The following is a 19190-nucleotide window of genomic DNA, read 5'->3' on the forward strand; positions in this document are numbered from 1 at the left end:
AAAAATTTACTATGGTAAATGTAATAATTGAGAACATAACTTGTAACAAAATATATTTAGGAATAATGACTTTTTCTTCGTTACATTAAAAAAAATTTCTTACCTTTGTTTTCCACTGACTCAACATCTAAAAGTTAAAATAAAATAATAACAGATTTAGTAAAAACGGATGTTTTGTGACTGAAAAATGGCTTACCCTCATTATATTTTTCTTATTTGTTTTCTTTTTTATTTTCATTTCTCCATTCTCGTGATTCTAAATTAAGTATAGGAAAGTAAAATTTAAAGTAGACTCTTTTTAGTCTTTTCCACACTAAAAATATTGATTTAGTTGATAATTTTGGGCTAGATATCATTTTAAAAAATTTTAAGTATCAGAATTAGAACATAGACAAGAAGCGTAGAGTTTGAATTATTTTAAGGGCTTACCTGCCCTGTCCACTTCCATGATTTTTGAATAATTTTAGTTAATCTAAAAAAAAATTTAAAAAAGGTGCACAAATCTCCAGAGATTTGTGCACCTTGTATGTACCAAATACTAATTTATGAATAGCCAGCCCTGGAACAATATTAATACTATTTTTATTGTCTAATATCAGGGCCTGTGACATTCTTCACACTATTTTGCAAAACCCAGCCCTGAAACAACTTTTTACTATAACCATCTATAGTTATTTATTATTATTGTTTTATAATATCAGGACTGTGACATTTTTTGTTATATCAGAATTCTGGAACAAGTATCAGATTTCTGGAAAACTTATTTAGGTACTCTGGAAATTTTTATCAGAGCATAAATTTTATATTGCAACAGGTGCAACAACATCCTCTGTTCCCTCTGCACAAAAATGTCCTATTTCCTGATAAAGATACTTTTTCCGTGCAGCAGTAAAACCATGTGGTTGAATTATTTCAGGCATCTCCTTAACAAATTTTGTGTTTTTTTTAAACAAATTCAATATTGGTGGCGGAGAGTCTAACCTCCTAAGGCAGTGGACAGTACCAGGGTCACTGCTCTTAATACGAAAGTGATGGAAGTCAGTTATGTTTGGAACTTTGAAAAAGTATTTAGACAACATAGCAACCCAGTCATATGTCGGCACAAGAACGTCACCAGTGTGTGTTCCTACTAGTTTAGATGTATTACATATAGCAGAGTGGCTATGTCATAAAGTGTCCATAGTTCTGTTACTGATGTATTTTTTTTAGTGCACCGAAACATCTGTCACAACTAAATTTAGTGTGACCGACAACCGTGGAAGAATATTCAATTTCATTGTGCAGGCCCATTAAAGTTCTCCTTATCAGGTACCATAACGCAAAGTTGTTCTTGTTTTGACCTATAAAACAATGTCAGAAAATTAATACATTGCTTAATCTCAGTGCTTAATTGCTCAAGAAATATTTTTTAAGGAACTAACCTGCACAGTTATCGGTATGAATGTAGGCTCGTGTTTCTCCAACTTCCTAACCTAAGAAAAATTTATGGACATAAGATATTGTGGCATTTGCACCCTTTCCATTGTTGACTATTTCATCAATCAGGTAATTAGTTTGTATGTTTGTACCATCAATACAAATACCAAATATATTACATTTTCTGGGTGTTTTAGAATAAATTGGACCTGGCTGGAAAGGATCTTGAGGGTAATGTAACTCTTGAGCATAATCCCAACTGTGGTGAGCAATCCCTTCAAATGAACATGGCTCATTTGTCACTGCAGGATTGTAGTTAGGTATTCCCTATTTCAGTTGAGGCCAGTGCACACTGTTTCTTATAATATTTTAATTCTTCTACAAATTTTAGGTGTGCTAACTGTTCACTGAGTGCATCCGATTTATCAGCTTCAGATTTATTAATACTGCGAAAAATGGTGTTATTATTCGACTGACATTTGTCGCATATGTCAGACATTGGCTTTGCAACAACAATCCAAGGAGTTAATTCACTCCAAAGAACAGTAAATCTCGTATAACTGACATACGGAAGATTCGCTTTATCGCAGCTATCCTTGTAGAAATTCCATATTCCTTTTTTTGTTTCTGAAGATGGAATCAAGGAAATAGATTGGTCCCTGAAACCTGGAATTAGACCAGGCAAAACTACGGCATGTTCCTCAGCGTAATTTTCAATAAAGTTTTTGAAATATTTTATTGTATCAAACGTATGAGCATTTGATGGCAATCTATTTTTATTTCCGTGCCTTCTTGGTTGAATTCCGTATTCATCATAATGCTTGCATAAACTGGAATACTTTTGTAAAGAAATATCTAACATGAATAACAAAACTTGTCTACAAATTTGTCGCCCATGAAACAAAAAATGCATGTTACCCTTAAAAGTGTTGCTTATAAACCTAGACGGGCGTGATGTATGAAGAAAAGATAGAATAAAAATGTCACTTTCTTCGGAAGAAAGTTCGTTCATTGAATTTCGAGAGTATTGAATCTCCTTTAAGGAAAAAGAGCTTAAACAGGACAATTTATTATTCCCAAGCTTACACCCACATCCCTTTTTTAAAAATGAACCTATCTTTTTGGATTCGATAAACTCCTTGTCCTCCATTTCGACTTCAGTAGCAGTTCGTTTACTAGCAGCCATGACGGTTGTTAGCAGAAACTAGTTTCTTGCACCATTTGTGCCGACGCTGAATGAAAAATAGTATCACGTGACCCTGTTTAAGATGATCCAAATCATGTGATTGCGTGGCCTGGTTTCTATTGCTTTATTGTTATAAGTACTCAATCCGGAAAAGTGGCCGTAATTTACTCTTTGAAATCAAAAAGAGTTATAGTAATCGAACGTGTTAACGGAACATTAAACTCTGGATTTATTTATCGTTTAAATACGACATGGATTATGCTAGTTTGTTGCCAAAAAAGTAATAGCGTATAAACCACCCCGCACTACAAGGGGTTCCCCGCCAAAAAATAGCTTTTTTTCAAAGCCCCGCTCTGCAGCTGCCAGGGAAGGCTATCGCGATATCTTCGAGGATGTTTTGTCCAGACCGCGCCGTAAGAAGTTTGAAAAATAGAATGCCAAAGTATGCCTTGGTTTATTTGATGCAGATGACACTACTATTCCGTTCGCCGTCGCAGCATTAAAAGATGCCGATGTACGAAGTGGTGGGCGATGTGTCGCCACCTTCAAGCGAAAAAGATTTACAGGGGGAAATTTTAGATTTAAATGGTATGAATTTTCCTTTAAATACATGGTCATTCCTTCACGCTTTGTTGAAAAAAATACTTCAATCTAATCAAGCCGGTCATTACTCCATTTTCTATTCTCTTACGCGCATTTTCCTAACAAAAAGATGTCTATCACAACAGATCATTTTTGTAGATAGAAATACTGGGTAAGCGTCGGTTCTTTGAGGAAAGTCATAAAGAAATAGAAGCCATGGTAAGTTTTTTTACTGCTGAAAAATTAGGTGAAATAAGAACTTATTCAAAAATTAATAAGTTACTTATAAGAACACAACAAAAACAGCCATCCTCGAGATAAATTTCACTGATTCATATAAAAGCGCGCACAGAATCAAATTATTTTATGCACATTTTTAGAACGAAAGAAGTAAAAAAGAAGACAAAGAAGAAGTCCAGGAGACACCAATGGTATATTTCTTTCTTTTTTATTGGAAAATTAAGTGCAACAAGGACAAACAACTAAACAATATATAATTTATTATAAACTGCTATTATGTACTTATAAACTGCTATTATGTACTTATAGAATTCGACAACTGACGACTGTATATTCGAAAGCTCTGCTGTTGCAGTCAAGGTATGTGTTCCACCGTGTAATGCCAAACATGCTCGTGCAGGTTTTATGTAGGTTTTAACTTTACCACCATTTTTTTCTTTTTGATCTAGAACTCAACTTTGCTACCTGGCTGTACTAAAAATGTAAGTAAAAATACATATAGGCTGAAATAACAAGAATTGAAAGTTAAGCAACCAAGTCTTAAGTCTTATTAAACCTGGATATTATAACAAGCAAAATACGAAAATAGTATTTTTTTTCTTACTAAACCATTAAAACGAAAGTGCAAAGCTAAAGTTTTGTAAAATTTTAATATCATGCTTACCAACTTTATGACTGGATGTAATGTTATCTACCTTTCACCTCAATTCTATCCTACGAAGACTACCTGAAATGCCCTTAAAAAAATATCAAAAACAAAATTAGCACTAAACCATCACCACCGCTACCAACATCACCGTCGCCACCAACATCACCGTCGCCAACTTCAATGCTGCCACTAATAAAACAGATAACACCACCGTTACTATCTCCACCAATGATTCAGCCACCAAAATCACTGCCACCACAACCAACCAACCAAGATTTGAGCACACAACTGACAATCGTGCAAGCCAATTTAATTCACATCAATTTCAAACTGGACCAACTCATTGACTTCATGAACACCAGCATTATTCCAAGATTTTTCCAAAATGTATCAGAACAGCAACATCCCCACACCAACACAACAGTACCATCATTTGAAACAACTTCTGCCTCAGTACCACAATTCGATCTACTACCACCGCTTTCACCCCATGCCAAATAATCCGCCAACTTGCCAGCCAAATTCATCAAATTTTCACACAATGCCTGGATGTAATGACACTTACAATGCTGTACTTAGTGCAGCATGGGATGCTACCGAGATTTGCGACTGCACATACAAAATGATCCTTGCTGCATTTCCTCTGGATGTCTTAAAGGAGTCCAATTTGACAGTCAAGAGAGGGTGCAGACAATTGGACCCTGTAAGAACCCAGTGGATTTGGAGTGAGGTCAGGCAAAAGTTCAAGCCCTCAGGAGTTGAGTGGAAAAGGTGCATCGAACGGATAAAAAGCATTTTTTTCATTTTGCGTGAATTTTTAATGTTCAACTTATGCCTGTTCTTTGCACCCAAACATAACCATGCATCAGTATTAACCCTCCCCCTCAGACCTTGTGATTTTTACTGCTACCACAACAGGGTGATCACTAATAAAATGAGAATAAAAATAAGGATATTAAGGAGAATTAAGGAGACAAATTGACATTTTTAAGGATATTTTGCTGCGAACAAGAATAATAATGATAATTAAGGAGAAAACCAATTTTATTTCTCTATCCTTAATTTCAGGTAACAGAGAAATATGTCGTTAACTTGTGTTGAATTTATGGTGGTTTAATATTTGTAAATATCAGTGTTTTTAAAAATTGGAGATTTTCTTAAAATTTCTTAAAACTACGAGGTGAACAATAGAAAAATCCATGGTTTCACCCCTTCTTTATTTCGTGACTACTACTGCAGTTAGCTACCATTTTGCGTGACAGATTTAGTTTGGGCTTATAGCAAGTTTAGTGATTTTTAAGAATATATAACATTATAATTTAAGTCCTGAATTAAGTTTAGTTATTATAAGTTTTATGGTACTGTAATGTTTGTTTGTTATATAGCATAAAACAAAATCATCATTTTTAAGTCTCCTTTTGTTAAGCGATTTTTTTGTCTCTGCACACATTGTTTCAATCCAACACAGAAAACTAATTTAGCAGTTTAAAGACAGGAAAAAAATAATTCAGGCTTACAACATTATAGGCTTGTTTGAAACATACCTTTTATGTTAACCTTATCAGATAGTTAGCTAGCTAGCTCCTTCTAAATCAAATTAATCTTGTTTCATAACGACCAATCGCTAAAATTCCAATGAATATAACCTGAACTGGGATAAAAATGTAAACACTTTTTCCACTCATCATAACGCATGGCCTGCACTGCTGTTTCTTGTTCAAAATCAGAGCGTGAAATGGAATTGCTCAGGGTGAGCCACATGCTGCATACGGCTTGCGGTATTTTAAGGAACACAGAAAATTAAAAGAGACTAACTAAATTAGCGCTTAATTTTTTGTAGCGGTTAAACAAAATATATTAATATTTTTTTTATATAAAAAAGACATAAATACAACTCCTAAAAACAACAAGCAACATTTTTTGTTGACTGGTTTGGAAGCAATTTAACCGACAAACATAAAAAGATTGTTGTCTTCGGTGCTTTTCGCATAATTAGCTAAAACATTTATGCGTCAGCCATATTGCACTATTATCGATAAATTGCTGAGGAAACAAAATAAATTAGCGGTAATTATAGCTCAGCATTGTGTATCGCTAATGACCTGATGGCTAATCCATTTTATTTATCGATAATTCTGTTCTTTTTGCGGAGAGTAGCGGAGTGCGCGCCAGCGCACGGAGCGTAGCGGAGCCTATTTCCTCATTATATAAGCCAAATATAAGGGAAAAGAAGTACGAGGGAGAGTATATAGCATTTCTATGCGATTTCGTCCCTATACATCCGAATTATAAAAATTCAAACAAAAAATCACAGTAATCCAGCAATTTAATGTGGTCATTCTTTATAGACAGGGCATATAGTCTAGCAATCTAACAAAATGCCTAATTTAACTTTTTATTGTGGAATCTGATAGATTAGGTAGGAAGCTTCAAAAAACCACCGAATACCTTTCCGGGAAAACTTCCGGCGTCACGTGACTGATGGCGTCAAATGCGGCAAAAATTGTGCACAAATCCTGCGATAACTCGTGAACGGTATAAAATATAAACTTAAAAATGGCATATTTGGCATCGGCTAAATAAGACCTTTTGAATGATATACAGTTTTATTAGTCTGCTACATATTTGAAATTTTCCTCCTCCGCAGCGTCCGCAAATTTTATTCTTTAAAGTCGTTATTCGGATTGGGCTATGCAAATAGAACTGACTTAACTCTTCCCAAAATTTTCTCTCTTTACTTTTAAGATAGCATATCACGCTGAAATGCGATGCCTGAAATAAACGATTAAGTACTCAACTACAAGAAACCAAACGCTGCAACGCTATTATGTACAAAAATGATCTAAGGTAAATAGTCACTGTCAGAAGAGTCCGTTTTTTCTTCTTCTGATGTCGTAAAGTCTTTTTCCCAATCAGAACTATCTGAAGCTCCTTCCGTTTCATTCATAGCACTGCTTTCTCTCTGTTCCATGTCGTCGCTTGTGTCGTTACTTCTTTTCGTCCCTCGGGGAGTGACTTTTTTCCTTTTCTGCGAAGGTTCCGTTTGCTCAGCTTCTGATTCTTTATCAGCTTCAAAACCATCTCCAGTGTTACCTGTTTTCTTCCTGGATTTACCCCTTTGTCGAATAAGAGATCTTGGCAACTGATTTCCAGTAAACCAAACGGGATTTACAAATTTCTTGTCGTGGTCAATTTTCCATCCGAAATCTTCAATGTTCAACGGAACTATGTGATGGTTTAAGCAGTTCAGCCAAATATAAGATTGTAAATGGACCCGTTTTATCTCTTGACAAACTGAATCTGGGTCAGGTAATAATGGTGCTGAAGATTTCACTTTCATTTTCAAATATTGCTGTACCCTCGTCTGGACATAGCTGTCTTTATCCTTTCCATGGTACATAAATATTTGAAAAAATTTCTTTGCGTTTACCACCGTCTCATTAGAAATGGAAGTGCTCTTACCCAGTTGATCAATGAGAGCTAAGCCGCTTTTGTCTTTCAATATTTTCTTAAAAACTTTTATCTTTCCTTTATTGAATTTGTAGGCAGTTGTATCACAGCCGGTTAGAGCATGTATCTGAGGTAACACTGTGCAAATTTCAGGGCCAAAGTTATCAAATATCAATCGTACATCAACATACTTCTCGTGCTCAATCTTCATGTGCCATTCTTGTGAGGCGTGGCAGTGTACCATACCATGAAGCAATAGGATAAGCACGTCTGTATCCTTTGCAACAATCACAGCAGGGGATTTATCTTGAGCTGCATGAAGCACGAGTCTCGTGTCTGCTTCCTCGTGGTTGCAATCTTGCATTCGTTCCACTCCATTACTTCGAATCAGCAAAGTTTCCTCTTTGCAATTGATGATAAGCGGGATCTTCAACAACCGTCTGCCGTCTGTACTTCTGAAGAATGAGCTTGCAAGTCGAATAAGATCTTCCTTATTTTCGTTGTTGTGGAAAAACTCTAGCCATTCCTTTCCTTGAAGCATTTTTTGGTCTACACTTTCCAGACGTACTCTGCGAGATGTTTCTCCCCGCGCAATTCTCGTTGATGATTTGATGCTATTTTCCAAATAAGTATCATTGACGATTTCTACTTGTACTGCATCTGCTATTGCAGGAGGTATTGCTGAATGGAGAACAGCGACCAGCCACTTTCTATATGTTTGCTCTGGTTTCACTGTTCGAAAGAGGGCCATACCATCAATAATCCAACGTGCCTTCAGTGGGATAGCGCTGGAGACCGCTTTTGATTCATTGATCAAATAGTTTCGGAAACTGGCTTTGTCTGATTGTCGCAGCATGTTGTTTGGTGTTGCAAGACTCAATGGAAGTGTTGTAATTGGAAATGTGAACGCCTCTTCAAGCGATGTTGCTTTTGCCACTAGAATTCCAAAGGCCTGTCGATCTTCTTTGAGGATGGATACTGCTTTAGGGGTACTCTTTCCCTTTTCAAGCCCGGTTTTCAGCTTTACTCTTTTGATTGGATCAAATATACTTTTTTCTTTAGTTACAAGTCGTTTTTGGACAAACTCTTTGTATCTGGTATTCCCAATTTCTGGTGCATTCATTAGGCCTTCAATTACTTCTGTATCGATTTCTAAACCCGTGCAGATTACTTTTGCAGGACCATTCGAAAATGGATCCGTTTTATAGGAATGCAACTTTTCTTTCAAAGCAGCGACATCGCTATGGTGTTTTGCTTTACCACTATCCGTAAGCTCTTTGTGAGTCGACGTTGTTTTAATGTTGAGTTTATCACGCATTGTAAGACGAAGCTTTGCGTGAATGTGAACGGTTTTCACCCATTTGTTAGTTGTGTCGATATTGGTACTAAATCCGGATCTGAATGGACCTGCTGTCCCTTTGGTTTCGCGATTAAAATATTCAGTGACCAAATCCCCGTGAACTGTTGCAAACTTTTCTCCCGAATAATTCGCTCCGAATCCCCTCTCGAGCAGTTCTTGATAGGCTGGATTGTTGCTTGATTTCAAATCCGTCAATAGCACATGCTGAAATGTCAAATAGCGAGAGTAGTTTTGGTGGTCGAAAGCAAACACTTGCTTCAGCATTTCTCGTTCTGCTTCAAGATGTCTTTCGAAATTTCCTTCACGAACGGCAGAGACCAGAGCTAATAAAGACGATATATCTCTCAAGTACGCAACAGTCATTGTTTGTTGAGGACTTTCGCAGCTACTTATCTCACGAACTAACTCTTCAAATTCATCTAATTCTATAACCGCTTCAAGTGCTTCTGTGGATGGATTTTCTCTCAGTGACTTCAGGCTCTCACGCAGACCATCAGATAAAGACGCGTAGTTGTCCCGTAGTTGTTCTGTACGATACTGGACAAGAGCAGCGAATGACTCTTTCAGAATTCGCATACACCGATAGTAATGCTTCCCTCCAAATGCTTGATCTACAGAACCAGCAGAAATTGTCCCTGCGTCAACAAACCAATCTTTGTAGCCAATACACGAATGCCTCTTGAAGATTAATCGCTGGCGAACACGTAATTGGTGAAAGCCACCCATAAGGACAATGATATTCTTATAGAGATCGCTATTCTTCCATATTATCTGCACAAGCCTGGCATATACCTCTTCGTCTGCGTGGGCGAAAATATGTTTTAATCCAAGATCATCCATTACATGTTTGAGGGTGTCAAGATAGTTCTTGCATACTGAAATATCGGGTGGTTGATTTATTACAGGCATGTATTCAATGAGCGATTTTTTCTGCTTGCGATCAGAAACCTTTCTATTGAAAGCAGTCCAAGACCCCAACATTGGTAAATCAGGTTCACCGTCAGTAGCAGGCAGACCACTTGCTAATGACCACGCTACATCTCTGCGAAAGCTTTCTTCAAGGAGCTCTGTGCCTTCATCATCCTGATAAGCGGGAAATGCAAGAGGATCCGCTCTCGCACCAAGATGATATTCTTCAATATTGTTAGTAACAATTTCCTCACAGGGAACTAGTTCTTGAATTGTTGATTTCGTTTCATGAAGAATGCTGTCACCTGTAATAAATCAAAATTAGGGTATTTAATTGTTCATAAATCTGGAATCTGCTCAAGTCTATACATCAGAAACAGAATCTAGAAAATCTACAAAAATTTACCTGGAATAAATGGCTGAAACAGTGTGCTGTTCGTATCATGAGTGGTTCCAACACCGGTAAGAGTTTCCTGGCGGCCATCATTGTTATCAATGGTCGAATGTAGAGGGTATCCTTTCACAAAACGTTTGTGTACTTCAATCTGAGCGGAGGACCATGCATCATTGTATTTTCTGATTTCATTGTACGAAATTGAATGGCCAAGATTGTGAAGATGTGCGGCTGCCTCTTTACTACCAGTAAGTCTGTGTATTGTCAGTCCTAGCATGGCTTGTTTTACATTCTTCTGGCGAGTGATTAGCGACTGCCAATCTGATGCTATTGACCAAATCTTATTGGCAATGTTACTTGACTGCGTAATGGCATAACCTTCATCATTGGTCTTAAAATTCGGATACATCGTGGCATATATAATATTGTATAATTCAGGCATCGGGCCCTTGTTGAAGTCTGCGATCATTTCATCAGGAGTTTTTGGTAAACTTTCTAGCTCTCGCTCTTTGACTTTGCTCTTGATGAAATTTGCAAACGAACGAATGTGATCCATATCCCTCAGTCCATGGCCAAGCAGTGTTGCAACGCTATACTCGCAGGGATTCATGAGCGCCGAATGAACAATAACGTATTTCCCTGTTGTAAAAAAATCAATCTCAGATCCAAATTGCTTCACCAATTCTCTCTTCAATGACACAGTGTGCATGAAAGCAGGCTCTAAGTTATTTTCTTCGCATATAACCTTTATGTCTGATAATAACTGGTGGAGAAGATATGCCTCCTTCTTCCCAATTACTTTCCATCCAACTATTCTGAAGAACTCTTCGATTATGAATTGCTTTTCTTTGTCTTTCGAAGATTCTTGTTCTTCTTCAATACCCGAAGGCTGGTTTATTGCATACTTAAGGTAACAGTTTTTATGATAATAAATATCAATGGCATAAAGATCAAAAGACTGTCCACCTTGCAATACCTGCAGTCTTTTTGCGGCCTCGTGAAATCGGTAAGTCGGTTTAGAAATAAACAGCTCAGTCCTTGCATGAATCCTTTGACGAGAGCTTTCCTGTTCGCATCTACCAAGTCCAGCTTGATTATATGATCCACCGTCCGTTTCCCTTCTTTCATTACAAATAAAACAAATTTGTTTTCTTTTTTTGGCTTCTCTTTGTGATCTTCTAGTCTGAACATCACTTGTTAGATCCTCTGATTCTTGTTCGAGAACACTTGTCTTAATTTCTCCGTATCTTTTCCTGTAGTTTTCCACTTTCGTTCCAAATGTAATACTACAATTTTTATGAGCTTTACCAAATGCTTCAATAACATCACCAATTCGCGAGTGAACATAACGAAAAGAGAAATACTTGTCATTTCGATCGATATCAATACAGTTCCATTCTTCTGCAATCCTCTTCAAGTTCTCCCATCCTTGCTGTGAAAAACTTTTTTGGGAATCTTTTTGCGAAAAAGAACCATCACATAATAAACATTTTTCACTTGTTTGTTCAAGACTGAGAAATGAAGACGATAGGGCCATATTCTTTCATATTTTTTGAATGTGGTGAAACAATCGAACTCGACCAGCACATAAGCGATCAAAAAGAGTAATGCACGAAATTGTAGAGAAATGTAAATGATATTCCCATAACTAACAAGCAAGTTCATTCATTCTTTCAAACTTCATTTTCTCACCTAACATACCTTCGCTTTGTCGTCACAACACCGGAATGATCTTCAGGTGCCCCGACTCACATTCATATCAACTCTCAATGGGGCTTTTCCTGTTATTCTATAATATCCATTATGTTTTACGAGTAAAGATATGAATAGCGGTTGTTTTTAGAATCACGTTTTCGAGAATTTCTATTTGAATAGCGCAATTCGAGTAACAACTTTCAAAAAGTAATTTCGTGGTCGCTGCGGAGGAGGAAAATTTCAAATATGTAGCAGACTAATAAAACTGTATATCATTCAAAAGGTCTTATTTAGCCGATGCCAAATATGCCATTTTTAAGTTTATATTTTATACCGTTCACGAGTTATCGCAGGATTTGTGCACAATTTTTGCCGCATTTGACGCCATCAGTCACGTGACGCCGGAAGTTTTCCCGGAAAGGTATTCGGTGGTTTTTTGAAGCTTCCTACCTAATCTATCAGATTCCACAATAAAAAGTTAAATTAGGCATTTTGTTAGATTGCTAGACTATATGCCCTGTCTATTAGTACAATTTATAGTAAGCGAGACAACGTGTATTAGGAGCAAAGCGATGGAGTGTTTGTTGTTTTTTAAAGATAGTGCCAAGCAGAAAATGGGGACGAACTGATATTTTCAAGAAAACGAAAGAGGGAAGTATGAATAGCTAGCTAGTATATCACTATTTTTTACATGTAATGAACCTCTTCTCACCCACACCTAACTAGCAAATAACTACCAACATATGTGGCAAAATAAGCTGGTATAACACTACCAAATTGGCTAGCTAGCAGCATAAACTAGGTAGTTAACCAGCACAAAACTTTTTTTCTCACTAGCTACTTATCTGACATAAAACTGGCTACTTGGCCGGCATAAAATTAGCTATGTAGCTAGATTTAAATGATCCTTAAGACATATTTTCTAGTCATACACATACTGCACAATGAGTTAATTATGCTCTGATTAGGTAAGTACCATCAAATATCTACAATTATCCACAAAATATGTTGGTTCTAACAATTTTAGACAAAAAACTAAGAACCAAAAGTTTAGCCAAATCATCAAAAGAACATTGGTATAGACATATATTCTTTTTAGCAGAAGAGCCTGGACTTTTTTTATAAATAAAAGAATAAATGCAACCTCCATAATGTGTTTTTTGCAACCTTGTCCATAGTATTTATTTTGAAAAATATAGTGAAAATGGAAGGTTATGTAGAGCTATCACTATTTTTCACTTTTAGGTCATTCACACCCCTAAAAAGCTCCCTAACTAAAGCATAAAACATAATTTAGTGGCTCAGATTTTCTAGCTAAATAAAGAGGGTGCCGATAAGCCGCAAACGCCCGCATATATACGGGCGAGTTCGGGCGACTTTTCGAATTAAATTGACATTTGTCGGCCGAAACCGCCCGCACTTTCCCGAACACGCCCGAACTCGCCCGGAACATTCCCGAAATGCAACACCTTGTAACATAAACATGGCGGACGACAGTTAAAAGAATGCGTTTGAAGAGAAAGGAGTTAATAAAGTTTATATATAAGTTATTTATCAAGTAAATCTTATCACAAATCATAAAAAACAGTTCTTTTAAGAACTTCGCTATCACATAGTTAGTTCATTTTAATTTTTATACTTTTTTAAATAATTCTTCGAGAGTCATTTGTGGTAAATCTTTTTTTTTTCGAGCATTGTTCGGGACTATGCGGGGGTTTTCGGGCAAATACCTGAATTTTTTTCAAAACGCCGAACTCGCCTGAAAACGCCTGCACTTTTTACGGCGTATGCGGCTTATCGGCACCCTCGTGCTAAATATATCAAACTAGGTGCCATATTTTTTAGTAAAAAGACTGAGCATATATAAGATGCACATCTAAAGTTTTTCTTATATATATAATCATGCCCTGTTGGTCTAATGGCTATGACACTCATGCAAATGAGAGATCCAGGTTCAAATCCTGGACAGGGCTAGGAAAAACATAATTATCTTGCACTTACAACAACCAGGTAAATGTTTCGCCTTTTTCGTGGACTTCTCTAATTATTTCTATATCTTGACTTTTTAATGTTGTTGTCATTGGAACCAAGTTAACTTTTAGTCTCAGATTTATTAAAAATTGATAGTTTTTTTGGCGTTATGACCGATTGTTTAAATATTTGTATTGGCACATAATTCTGCTAACATGATTCACTGTATATATATTGACCGGATATAAATTTGAGAGCTTTGTTTGAGCTACTGAATTTGAAATATTTGCATTTCAATATTTTCTATACTCCTGGATTAATATGATACATATCTTAGATATTTCGAGTATACGAATCTTTGAGTTGTAGGGGGATTCTCTATTAAGGTGCGTGCCCCTGCCTTGCCTAACCCTGCCTTGCTGATTACTCTTCCTGTTTCCTTGCCTGCCTTTGCCTACCCTTCCTATGCCTTTTCTGGTGCCTGGCTTCTATGCCCTTGCCTGTGCTTCTATGCCTTGCCTACCCCTGCCTTGCTGATTCCTCTTCCTGTTTCCTTGCCTGCCTTTGCCGTGCCCTTTCCTTGCCGTGCTTTGCCTTGGCAACCTGTCCGCAACACTTTCTATATTGATTTGCAAGAATTATCGCTAAATAGTGATCGATAATTATAGGTTGTTATCAAATTCCCTGAAGTCGTCACAAATATGCTTACCATTTTCACTAAATATATTCTCTTCAGCAAAATTATTGGCTATATTGACAATTAGTATTAATTTTTTTTCAGTGTTTTGAAATTATCGGGAAATTCACCGAGATTATAATTAAGTTAACACACAAATTTACGCTAACTTTACGCAAGTAGGTTTGTAATTTAATTTTTTTAGTTTATTATGTTATATATTTTTATTTTGCCTAAAAATAGATTGAAGTTTTTTTTAATTTTTAGTTTACAAAGATTTGTAACTAAAAGCTCATATTTATTTTTTAAAAGAAAAAGTCTAGGTTTGCCTATTTACAAGATTTTTATTTATAAAAAATATTTAATCAAAATATGTCCCAATTTCAACATAATTTTTTCATATAATATTATTCATTTGATATTTGCTATGTGGGCTATTCTACATATACATGCACTTCGTCTAACAAGATCCCATCATCTAAAAAATTACGTAATGTTGTACAATACTACCATGCTATTGGTCAACAGCTCTCTTGGCTTGCCGCACTACAAAATGGTGGACATACTGCGGTGCTTCCACACAGACAGTAATTTTGTTGATGACATTTTGTTCTTATTTAGCTAGAAAGGATATACCTTAGAGATAACGGCGTCGTCCATGCTCAATTTTCCTCAGGAAACGTTAAATTGATATTTATGGGTGGGTTGGTTTCAATGTTTAAGGTTTTTGTCACAGCGATTTGACTTTAGGAACCGTTTAAGAAGAAAAATGAAAATCTTTTAACTAGCTAGATAGCTAGTTAGAGCAGAGCATAGCTAGCTAGCTATATAATGAGTCGCACCCTCTTGTTATATACAATACATAAATTTCTTTCTTCACATTTTCAGTAGTAGGCTCTTTCGGCTCTGGTATCGTGGCGCCGTAGATTAGTGGTTATAGCTCGCGTACTCTGTGCAGGAGACCGGGGTTCGATTCCCCTTGACGACCATTCAACACGGGCGAGTGAATGTTACCATAGCCCCGGGTTAACACGACACATGTGAGGGAAATTGGGGAGATGGCACACTAATTAAATCTGCGTAGCTAAAAAAGTTGCATTAAATACTCTAGGACTCTCCATCTAAGTCATGGCCCTTCCTGGAAATAATAGACAGGGTATATCCCTCGATATTTGTGAGGCTAGCATCTATCTGTGTGGTAGAAAAAATGATGCTAGGTAAAACAAAGTTACTTTTAGTCCATTTTATCACACAAAGGCATTGTTATAATTGCCCAGTTTATTAGGCTATTTCTGAGGATTTTTAATTCAGTTTCTCCTAAACGAATGCTTTCTTTGAGGATTTCTAATTCAGTTTTTCGTAAACAAAAGCCTAAACACCAAAAATGTTGAAACAAATCCCTAAAATTCAAATCCAACTTACAGCAAATCCTGAATTACAATCAACCCATTAGCACAAAGCCAGGGGGTGGTCGCTTGTTACCCTACTAATAATACAAGAATTAATTATGTTTGTTCAGGTAATGAACCCATTCTGGCTTAAAACAGAAGATTTCCTGATATTAACCATGGGAGCAAAGAGCAATAGAATTAAAATAGTAATGTAATTCTGACCGCAGAAAAATCGTTTGAGTCTAATTTTTTGAGCATAATTTTTCCATCTTAACTATTCTGATTTCTTGCTGATAAGGTTATGCTGGCTCTCGTAGTTAGCATTGTTAAGGCTTTTAATGAATTCAAATAAACCAGAAGGCATAAATCTATACCCGATGATAGTTTAAGACCTAAAACAATGTTTAGAGAGAAAGAGAAATGTATATTCTTGCACAGGTGCATATCGCGCACACGCCACAGTCAACTGCAACAAATACTTGATCATCCAAGACCTAGTGGGGTAAGTCGTTACCATGCCGTGCTTAGTCATGGATATCAAGATAAAGTCACTACCATGCCGTGCTTAGCCATGCATATCAAAATCAATGCTGCAAATGAGTAAAAATAATTCTAAAACACATAGAGGATATCAAAAATCAACACATGCGCTGTAACGCTCTACGTATTGACCGCGCTAAGAAAAAAGAAAATAAGGGTTGCAAAGAGAAGATGTTAAAGTACGCAACAGAGGAGATCAAAACGCAGGACACGTGCAACAAGGCCGTTGAGAAGGATCGCTGCGTGCTCGAGTTTGTACCATACCGGTTCAAGACGCAGGACATGCGCAGTAAAGCTTTCAATAAGAACCATGAGGTGTTCTGGTTAATTCCGAAACAATTCAAGACACAAAATATGTGCAGCGAAGTCGTTGAATATCATGCTTGTTTGCTAAGGCTTGTGCCAAGCAAGTTCAGGACCCAAGTCCTCAGATGTTGTTGTAATGTAGATATAAAATGGTACTCTGTTACTGGTGCTCTGTAGAACTGTACAACAAAATAGGCGTCAGGTGCCCCAAGAGATATAATCCAAAGCAGGTTAGTACAAAACATAAGAAGGAATCTGGATTTTTTTCATGTAAAGGAAAACATAGCTGCTCATATAGGCAAACTCATATAGGATGACGACGGCGGCGAGACGAGTACGAGGGCTACTTTTGTGGCAATGCGTGCTGCTTGGCTTACGTGGAGGAGCGAAATGTGTATGATAGTGCGTACGAAATGTCGCTGTGGCTATTTAAAAGGCGCTACAAAGGAAGGCCTGTCTTGGACTGGAGACGCCTCAGAAGATTTGGAGGTGACTTGACGCAAAAGGAATTTTGCGGGTTGATTTGAAACTTCGGAGTTATAAGATGAATTTTTTTTTAAAAATACTACTAATAAATCTGCATCAACATACACATTTTCTTAAAGCATAGTTATGGGTCTATGTTAGATAGTACTAATGCTTATAAGAAGCATGCTGGTGTATTCAGCACATTTTTCTGTGAGCCTAATGCCAGTTTTATTTACAACAACCGTCCTTTTTAGACAAGTTACTTCAGTGCAGCTTGATTTCTAGTAAACCTTTTGCATAATCGTGGAAATATTTTTAATAAACTTTCACAAACTCAATGAACCGTTATTTTTTAAAAAAATGCGCACTAACGGTCATTTTAAAACAATTGCGGAAAAAACTTTCGCGAAAAAGACAAAATTCGCAAAACTTAAGTATGACTTTGAAGTAACAACTTAAGCACAAATTGGCAAAAATTAAAAAGCTGCTGTTTATTTCCTTGTACACGTGTCGAAACAAGATTTTTTTGGCAAAAATTGTGGAGCACGTTTGTTACGCGAAGTATATCAAGAAAAATATTGAGATTTTCAAAATTTTGATAGAAAAAAAATCATATAAAATCAGCTTAAGGAAATATGACTGATATTTTTTCACAAAAAGGTAGGTTTTTTTTTGTCTAACAGAACAAATAAGTTTCGACCAAGCAGCTCTTATAAAGAAATAGGCTTTGTCCCCCCCCCACCCCCCCTCCGTTTTTTCCGATTTTCCATTTGCCGGAAGCGAAAGGACTGGGAAGTACACACAAGCAATCAGAAAACGGCTAGCATCTAATTTGAATTATCGTGTATTTTACGGATCTAACTCAAATACATGGTTTATACCAAATCCTGAAAATAATTGGCTTAGCTGGCATGCTATTTCTCTTTATATTTGGACTTGGAAAGCTTGTATATACCTTTTGAAGGCACATTATATTAATTTGAACATTTATAAGGCGCAAAAACGGGTTATATTTACGGCTTCATTAAAAAGACGATTTTAAAGTACCAAATTATCAGCTTGAATTGGCATGTTTGTGGTATTCTTTTCATACAGCAGAAGAAAAGTGAGTTGCGAAGGTACGGATGATTTGAAAGTTATATTTACGTAGCTAACTAAATTACTTTTTGGTGCCTGTGGCCACCATGGGAAATATTTTTTGCTGTCATTAGCTAGCTAGGTAGATAACTACCTCTAGCTACAGTCAGAAGAAGAAAATTCAATTCATAATGATTAACAAAACTCTTTTTTTTTAAATTTTATTATACAATTTTTAAATATTTGCTAAAACTCAAGTTGCTTCTTTTTTTTGTTGCATCATGGAAATAAAAATAAGTCACCAATCCAAAACTAACAGGGGAAGATACCTCTTTATTCTTTAAGGTATTTGCTCATTTGTGGTTAAAAACTTTTGTACTGTTGCTACTAGGGTCTTTTTACTATTTTACTTTGTTTACCTACTTTCGCATGTTGTTAAATTCGTCAACACTCGAACCTAGCAATACATTTTTCAAGAAGTGATCTTATGTACGACGAGTAAAGTCACAAATGACCAATTGGACTTTTTTTGGATAATGGTGGCAACCGTTAATGGAATTATTTTTTATTCTTTTTCTGTCAAAAATTTGAAGCTGTTTTATAAATCTTGGTAAAGTTAATAAAATGTTCTCGTTTCTGTAGATTGTTTGTTTTTGTTTATTGTTTCCCGTGAATTTTTTAAATTCATTTGGTTTTCATTACTAGTGCCGTTATTTTTACGTGAAAAAACCCCACAAGATGCTTTGTTCTTTTATCTTGTCGCAAGTGCTTTAAGATGCCCCAGATCTTTCACCACAATAGAAGCAAACGTCTGGAAAGGTCACAGTTTTTGACGCATAGTATGTGGATTTCATATCCGACTTCTCGCATGACATCGACA

General features: G+C 36.4%; 1 protein-coding gene across 1 annotated transcript; it reads right to left on the reverse strand.

Annotated features, from left to right (window-relative positions):
* Positions 1–6915: 6915 nt before the first annotated feature.
* On the reverse strand, positions 6916–12398 carry LOC130630149 (uncharacterized). Its single transcript, XM_057443542.1, has 2 exons — positions 10199–12398; positions 6916–10097 (listed from the first exon to the last, which is right to left on the reverse strand). Exons 1-2 carry the CDS (start codon positions 11721–11723, stop codon positions 6916–6918), a joined length of 4707 nt encoding a protein of 1568 aa, XP_057299525.1. The 5' UTR covers positions 11724–12398.
* Between the last annotated feature and the right edge of the window lie 6792 nt (positions 12399–19190).

Source organism: Hydractinia symbiolongicarpus, chromosome 2, assembly GCF_029227915.1.
Source record: "Hydractinia symbiolongicarpus strain clone_291-10 chromosome 2, HSymV2.1, whole genome shotgun sequence".
In the NCBI taxonomy this organism is placed as follows: domain Eukaryota; kingdom Metazoa; phylum Cnidaria; class Hydrozoa; order Anthoathecata; family Hydractiniidae; genus Hydractinia; species Hydractinia symbiolongicarpus.

Coding starts and splice junctions, on each gene's coding strand:
- LOC130630149 (XM_057443542.1), bottom strand. CDS start 11,723: ATGGCCCTATCGTCTTCATTTCTCAGTCTTGAACAAACAAGTGAAAAA. Junction 10,098..10,198: donor GTTTCAGCCATTTATTCCAG/GTAAATTTTTGT, acceptor GATTTATTACAG/GTGACAGCATTCTTCATGAA.